Below are 7,857 nucleotides of genomic sequence, written 5' to 3'. Positions count from 1 at the left end.
AGGGGAGGGGGCGTGTCCTGGCAGTGCTGGGGGAGGGGACAGCGCAGGGCCACCGCGGGACCGGGCCTGTGCCCTCCCGCCCGCCCCCTTCTCTCTCCTTCCTCTCTCCATTTTCCTACCCGCGCGTCCCCTCCAGGTCGGCCTCCTCCCTTCCAGCTCCCTGCCCCGGGCTGAGAACTAGTCGGAGCCCGCAGCTGCGCCCCCCTGGAGCCTGCGCTTGCCCGGAACCCTCCTCCCCGCCCCACTTCCTCCTTGCAGGCCGGTCTGGGGTCCCGCACACCTGGCGGCAGGCCGGCGCGCGCCCCTGTGCGCGGTGGGTCGCTTGGCAGAGCGCTGGAGGGGAGCAAAGGACCTTGCCCCGAGGGTTTGCGCCGCGGATCCGCCCAGCGCCTGCACTTCCGCTCTCCGAGCTGGGGAGCTGGGGTGCGGGACTCCCTCCGTAATCCGCTCCCTCTCCTGGGGCCCTGAGTCTGGGGAACAGCGCGCTTAAACAGGTTTTCCTGGTCCCCAGGGTCCCAGAAGGCTCGGGCTGGGGGTGTTAGTTAATCCGGATTAGGCCTGGGTACCGGGAGCCTCTGGGCACGCCCCTCCAGGGAGCCACGGCGGTGCAGGGAAGTCTCGGTTTTCAGTCTCGGAAACCGCTTGGGCCAGGGCCAGTGGGTTCCACAGAGCTGAGTGCTATTTCGGTTTCGGGAGGCTCCGGTTTGAAATGTCTGTCCTGGGTGCAAGCTTTTTCTCTGCTTTGTTTTCATTTGTTTTTCCTACAGGGGGCGTGTGCATACCAGAGAGACCCAGAGGGAGGGAAAGTGAGAACGCGCCTCCTGGGGAGAGAGGGACCATTGTTTAAGGCAGATTTTTGCTATAGGATATATGCACTCCCTGGAGAGACCTAGACAGACAGAAAGCCGGAAATCACCCCCAGGGGGAATGACCATGCTGCAATCCCTTCTCCATTCTCGTCTGGGCTTTCGGTACCATGCATCCAGAGTCACTATTGGGACTTGAACCGCTGTCGACTACGCAGGAATCCAGCGACCTAACCGTTAAGGCACCTGTTGGTCCCCGCCCAGTGTGTTTTGCAAGCAGCTCCCTGGGTCCTCCAATCGCACAGTGGAGCCCGTGATATCCAGCTTTCTTGACAAGCGGATCACAAGCGTGGCCTTCCTTCTTCCAGCCAGAATTCTCTATTTACTCTTTGCAACTCAGGTCCGCATTTTGCATTTTCACCAAGTGGAATGGGTGTTCCCCAAGAGTTAGGGGTAGGGTGGGCAGCCCCGAAGTCTGTAAGGGTGTCTGTGGAAAAGACAGCCCCTGCAGCCCTGCTCCCTAGGTGGGCTGAATTGGATTACTGAAAATGTGAGGGGGGGATTGTGTTTAGAGCAAAACCCTTTGTCTTCTCTTTGTTTGTTTGTTGAGGTTTTTGCTATAGAGTGCATGCACTCTAGAGAGACAGAGAGAGAGAAAGCAAGAAATCACCCTCCCCCACGGGGGATGGCCACGCCGCAATCACTTCTCCTCCATTCTCCTCTTGGGATCTTGGGCATGCACGCACACGTGCCCAGTGTGAGTTTAAGCCACCGGATCTGGGACTCGAACCACAGTCGACTACATGAGAGTCCAGCGACATAGCCATGACGCCAACTGCTGGTCCTGGAAAGCCTTTTGTCTTTTTTAAAAAGAAATAAAGAGTTTTGCTATAGAGCGTGTGCACTCACTGGAGAGGAGAGGCAGACTGAAAGCGAGAGCTCACCCCCAGGGTGGATGGCCATGCTGCAATCCCTTCTCCATTCTTCTCTCTGGAACTGAGCCAACTGCACGGGAGTCCAGCGCCTGCACCACCAGGTCAGCTGCTGGCCTTCCTCCGTTTCTCTCTTTCCTTCACTTTTTCCTTTCTCTCTCTGTTTCTTTTTCTCTCCCTTTCTTCCTTTATCTCTGTTTCTCTCTCTCTCTGTCTTTCTCTTTAACTAGAGGGAGTGTGCACTTGCTGGAGGGAGACAGAGACACAGAGAGGGAAACAGAAGCAAGCCCCTTCCTTCCAGGGGCATGGTCCCCTCCTGGGTTTTGTGGAGGGAGACAGAGACACAGAGAGGGAAACAAGCAAGCCCCTTCCTACCAGGGGCATGGTCCCTTCCTGGGTTTTGCGGTCCTTACACACACACACACACACTCGGCACCCTTCTCAAGCCTCAGGATCTGGGGGACTTGAACCATGTGGTGGGCTGTGTACAATCCAGCCACCCTAACCACCACACCACCTGCAGACCCATTTCCTATCTTACTCTAGCGGTTTACTTCCAAGGCAAATATGAGTGCCCTAGGCCCGGAGAAGAGACATACATGCCTTTTCTCGGGGTGATCATGTACGGGGGTTCCTTTTATTTGTTTGAGATTGACAGACAACATTTAGTGAAGAGATTTTCCATTGGTCTGGGCCAAAAAGGCAGGACATGTAGAAGGGGGGGGGTGTTTGTAAGTTATAGGTGGGTTCCACAATTCCTAGGTTGGTGATTGGAAGGGAAGATCCCTGTCTTGGGAAGAGATTAGTTAAAGAAAGGCTTAATCTCCATCTCAAGGAAAAGAAGTTCTGTGTCTTGGGAAGGGATCACAAGAATACACGGTAACCTGTTGACATACACATCTCAAAGATACTATGGCAGGGACAGGAGGTAGGAAGAATCCTGTTAATAGAAAATAAATGATCTGTTAATGTTTGTGGGCAGGACTTCCCCAGTCCCCTGTTGAAAAGATTTTGGAAAATAGGAAAAGTAGACTTCTGTCCACAAGCGGTGGGTTTTACGGTGTGCATATTGCCCATTGCTGTTTTTCTTCCTGCCTCTTCTGCCGGAGTGAAGCAATTCGTCCTTCTGCCAAGGATGGCGTCTCGGGGACGGCCGGCTCTGAGCTGAGGGATGAAATCCAGCCATAGGACTCTGACGCCTCCCCTCCCAGACTTCATTTTATTTTTTAAATACGTATTTATTTAATTTTTGTATGGCTCCATTTGACCAGACAGAGACACAGAGAGAGAAGAGGAGAGTGAGAAAGCAAGCTGCCAGATCCGGGACTTGAACCACGGTTGGCCACGTGAGTGTCCAGCGCCTTAACCTCCATGCCACCTGCCTCCCTGATATTATGGTGGGTCGCCTTCCCTGTCGCACCAGCAGAAGGGGAATGAGCCGCAGCAGGGCTGGAGACCGAAGCGCCATGTGTTTCCCGGCGTGTCCATCTGCGGGGGAGCCGGGCTGAGCGTCCGGCGATGCTCCTGCACCGCCCTCCAGACGGTTTCTAAGACCTGGTGGAACGAGGGCTCTGTGGTCGGCGTGAGTGCGCGGGTCTCCGAGGGGTCTCCGGAGAGGTTGAAGAGCAGGGGCGGGGTGTGCTGAGCGACGTTCTCCCCGGAGCACGGGCACACCCCTCTCCCGTAGCAGGCGCCGGCTCCCTCGGGCTGGAACACCGGGGTCATGTAGTGGATTTTCCACACTGTTGCTCCTGGTGGGAAAGTGACAGTCACAGCGGGCTGAGGGGGACAGGGACATACAGTGCCTGGACAGGAGTGCCACACGGTGACCCCTTCTCCGTCTCTCCCTCCTGTTGCGATTTCAGCCACACACACACACTTATACACACGCATCCGGCGTGTCTCTCAAGACCCTGGGTCTGGAATTTGAACCACCCTTCCTCAAGAGCCAGTCCTGAATTTTTCTTTTGTTATTATTATTTTTATTAAGACGTTTTTGCTTTAGGGCACATGTGCATTCCAGAGAGAGAGAGAGAAGGAAAGTGAGCAATCATTCCCCCCCCTCCCCGCCGGTGGGGATGGCCACACCACAATCCCTTCTCCTCCATTCTCTTCCTGGGATTTTGGACATGCACGCATACACGCCTGGCATGAGTTTCAAGCCACCAGGTCTGGGACTTGAACCACAGTCGGCCATGTAGGAGTCCAGCAGCACACCTGCTCTACCACCTGCTGGCCCCTGTACTGTTCTTTTTTCAAGCCAGCAAATAATCATATAGTTCTTCTGAAAAGACAGTGGGACAGAGAAAAAGGGACCTAGACAGTGGGACCTAGAACGCTTTGCAGGACAGAAACAGCTCAGTCTGCTTGTGACTGCTGTAAGTGGCCATTCAGGGAAGATGACATTGGGTCATTAAGCGTAGGTAGGTAGAAGATTTGGAGGAGCCAGCAGGTGGGGCAGTGGTTAAGGCCCTGAACTCCCACACGGTGGACTGGGGTTTGAGTCCTCGCCCTGGTGGGCTTAAAACTGCGTGTGTGTGTGTGCCCAAAATCCGGAGAGGAGAATGGAGAAGGGACTGTGGTAGGAGCGTCCTCCCCCAGGGGGTGGTTTCTTGCTTTCTGTCTCTGACAAGCACGTGCACCCTATAGCAAAAAAATCTCTTTAAAAGAAAAGATTTGTCTGGGGACCAGCAGGTGGTGTGGTGGTTAAGGTGCTGGACGCTCCCACATGGCCGACTACTGTTCGAGTCCCGGACCTGGTGGCTTGCTTTCTCACTTTCTCTCTTTCTTTCTCTGTCTCTCTCTGGTCAAATTTAAATAAATAAATGAATAAATGAAATTAATAATAGATTTTAAAAAAAGAAAAGATTTGTCCACACGGGGCCAGCAGGTGGCGTGGAGGGGAAGATGCTGAACCCCACAAGTCCAGTGGTAGGGTTGGAGTCCCTGATGCCGTGGCTGCAAACTCCATCCAGGTGCATGAGTACATGTGCCCAGAATCCCGAGATGAGAGGGAAATAGAACAGCTTTCTGTGCGGCCATGCCCCCGCCCCCCGGGAGTGATTTCTCTCTCTCTCTCCCTCGGTCTGGCGAGCAAACCCACCAAGATTTGGAAACAGGTCCAAAAGAAGAGAATAGAGAGGGAGATTGAGACACCCACGCAGAGGCGGTGTACATCCGTGTGTGTGTCCATGTCTGTGACAATCCCAGTCACACCTGTCAGCACGAGAGGGGAGACGTCCCCCACGCTTACTCCTAGGACTGGCGGGTGATCCCAGGAGCCGTGTGACCGCAGTGAGAAGGACACACAGTTCCCAGAAGTAAGTGTGAAAGCTCCTGAAGACGCGGGGAGGTGGGAAAGAGAAGCAGGGTGTGACCCCAGCCCCCTGGAGCGTGCTACTCACGGTCGCGTTGGTGCCAGCGTACCGCGTGCAGGTGCGTCTCGCAGTAATGCAGCAGGAACTCGTGCTCCGAGTGCCGGGCTGTCCCCAGGAGTATAGGCAGGAGGTCGCGGCCATCGATCACTCTGCAGGAAGGAGCACCGAGGACTCACCAAGGACCTGGGGCTGGAGGTGTCTGCAGCATTCGCAAGCCCGGGGCCCTCGTCCTCTGTCCTGTGTCCGCTCAGCACAGGGACAGTGAGTGTGCACACGGGCCGAGGGAAGGGGCGTGTGAGCCGGGCAGTTTAAGGCAGGCTCAGCCCAGCTGCACCGAGAAGCGCTCACCACCAAACCTCATCTTCAGCCACGACGGCATTGGGACCCAGCTTATCCCTTGCCTAAGTCAATGTCCACGCAAACTTAAATGCAAATGTAATAATGAGCTAAACACTGGGGCCGGCAGGTGGCATAGTGGGGATGTCCCCGCACTCCCACATCTCAGCTGCGGTTCAAGTCCTGGACCCAGTGGCTTAAAACACCAGGTGCATGTGCGTGCATGCCCAGGATCCCAGGGGAACATGGAGGAGAAGGGATTGCAACGTGGCCATCCCCCTGGGGGGTGGTGGTGATTTCTCGCTTTCTGTCTGTCTGTCTCTCCAGCAAGCACATGCACCCTATAGCAAACACCTAAAAGAATAATAATAAGTCAAACATGTTTTGATTTTCACAGCATGCTGAGTTTGAAGAGTTTAGAAACTGCTGTGGGGTTGGTTTTTATTTGCTAGAGGGCTCACCAGAGAGAGACAGAGGAGGAGAGTGAGAAAGGCAGCCTCAGGGTGGTGGCCTCACTATGGTCCCTTCTCAATTTCTCCCTCGTTTGCAGGATGTTGAGCACACACACACACACACACACACGTACACCCAGCTCTCTTTTCAAGCCACACGGTCCAGCATTCAGACAATGCAGCCGGCCACGTGGAATCCAGTCATCTTAAGGACCTCCCCTCCGGCTGGCCCTCTCCTAGCTTTTTGGAAGTCTGTTTTTTTCTCATTTCTTTCACGAGAGAAAAAGGAAAGAGGAAGAGAGAGTGAATTTGAGAAGCACCCTCAACAAGAAGTCACGCACGGCTGGTATTAGTATCCAGTAGGATTTAACAAAACAGGTCAAAACATTTCTCTAAACACAGCAGAGTGTTGGCCCCAAAATTCAACTTTTACCTTTTTTTTTCCCCCCCATAGACAGAGACAGGGACGTATTCTATGCGGTCAACATCAAGTGAATGAAGATTATTTACAGATTCTTTTATTTAGTTAGTGTTTTGGCTCTTTTTGCTTTAGGGCACATGTGTTCAGCAGAAAGAGAGAGCCAGTGAAAGGGAAAGTGAGACACCCCTCTAGGGAGAATGGCCATGCTCCAATCTCTCCTCCAGCGATCTTGGGCACACACACATACCCAACGTGATTTTCAAGCCACCGGGTCTGGGACTCGAACCTCTGTCGGCCATGAGGAAGTCCAGTTCCATAATCACTGCACCATCTACTGGTCCCTAAGTCTTTCTAAGTTAAATTGAATTCCTTCTTTGGGACCCTTCCGTACCTGTCCTGGGGCAGCTGGCCGCCCCCCAGCTGGACCACGGTGGGGAAGACGTCCATGAGGCTGGTGGGCTCATGGATCACGCGGCCGGCCGGCAGCACCCCGGGCCAGCGGAATATCCCCGGGACGCGGATGCCGCCTTCCCAGCCTCCCATGCCTTTGCCGCCTGCATTACATAGAAACGGAAAGGAAAGTGATCAAGGATTAGAAGCCAAGGGACCAGCAGGTGGCGTGATGGTTACGTCGCTGGACTCCCATGTAGTTGATTGCAGTTCAAGTCCCGGACCCAGAGGCTTAAAACTTACACCAATCGTGTGTGGGTGCGCGCCCAAGATCCCGAGAGGAGAATGGAGGAGAAGAGATTGCGGCGTGGCCATCCCCCCTGGGGGGTGATTTCTCACTTTCTGTCTCTGTGTCTCTTCACCAAGTGCACATGCCCTACAGCACACACACACACACACAAAAAAAAAAGTCTCTTAAAAAAAAAAAAAAGAATTAGAGAGGCACCGCATTGGTGTAATGGCTCCGTCGCTGGATTCCCATGTAGTTGACCGTGGTTCAAGTCCTGGACCTGGTGGCTTAAAATCACGCCACATTTCTGTGCATGCCCAAGATCCCAAGAGGAGAATGGAGGAGAAAGGACTGCGGCGTGGCCATCCCCCCTGGGGGATGCTTTCTTGCTTTCTGTCTCTCTGTCTCTCTCTCTGTCTTTCTGGCGAGTGCACACACTGTCTAGCAAAAAACTCTCTAAAAAATAAATAAATAAAAGAGAGAGAGAGAGAAAGAATTAGAGGTAGATACATACCCGAGGTAATCTGATCTTCCTGCTGGTTTGTGTACTTTTCTTTCTCTGTGTTTTAATCAGATTGTAATGTAGATCATCCCCTCACAGAGGTTAGATTTTATGTTATTTATTAACCTGGGTGTTGGCTAGGGTGAATTGGATGAAGAGATCATAAACCTCATGACCGGTGGTGTTCTGAGAGACAGAGGAGGGCTCACAGACACCGAGGGGGAGCCACGTGAGGACGGAGGCAGAAGCTAGAGTGATGGGCCACACGCCAAGGGACGCCTGGAGCCCCGGGAGCTGGGAGAGGAGGAAGGAGCCTCCCCTGGGAGCTGGGAGCTGGGAGAGGAGGAAGGAG

At 53.9% G+C, this 7,857-nt stretch overlaps 2 protein-coding genes across 3 annotated transcripts in view; both read right to left on the bottom strand.

Moving 5' to 3' along the window:
- LOC102473983 (arylsulfatase D) overlaps positions 1–1,450 on the bottom strand; it is a gene marked incomplete in the record, with an annotated part of 38,092 nt that extends 36,642 nt beyond the window's left edge. Inside the window, 1 exon segment of the mRNA XM_014584240.2 lies at positions 281–1,450.
- Positions 1,451–3,063: 1,613 nt separating this feature from the next.
- Positions 3,064–7,857, bottom strand: part of ARSL (arylsulfatase L) — a 20,092-nt gene continuing 15,298 nt past the window's right edge. Inside the window, exons 9-11 of one of the 2 annotated variants that reach the window (XM_006168707.3) lie at positions 6,716–6,878; positions 5,143–5,264; positions 3,064–3,489 (exon numbers count right to left, since the gene is read on the bottom strand). In XM_006168707.3, coding sequence (XP_006168769.1) covers positions 3,131–3,489; positions 5,143–5,264; positions 6,716–6,878 — 644 coding nt within the window. In that variant the 3' untranslated portion in view covers positions 3,064–3,130. The remainder of the gene's footprint in view (positions 3,490–5,142; positions 5,265–6,715; positions 6,879–7,857) is intronic. The other variant, XM_006168710.3, reaches the window with a different exon arrangement.

Source organism: Tupaia chinensis, unplaced genomic scaffold, assembly GCF_000334495.1.
Source record: "Tupaia chinensis unplaced genomic scaffold, TupChi_1.0 Scaffold146027_1, whole genome shotgun sequence".
Lineage (NCBI taxonomy): Eukaryota > Metazoa > Chordata > Mammalia > Scandentia > Tupaiidae > Tupaia > Tupaia belangeri.
This window is presented reverse-complemented; position numbering and strand designations above follow the sequence as displayed.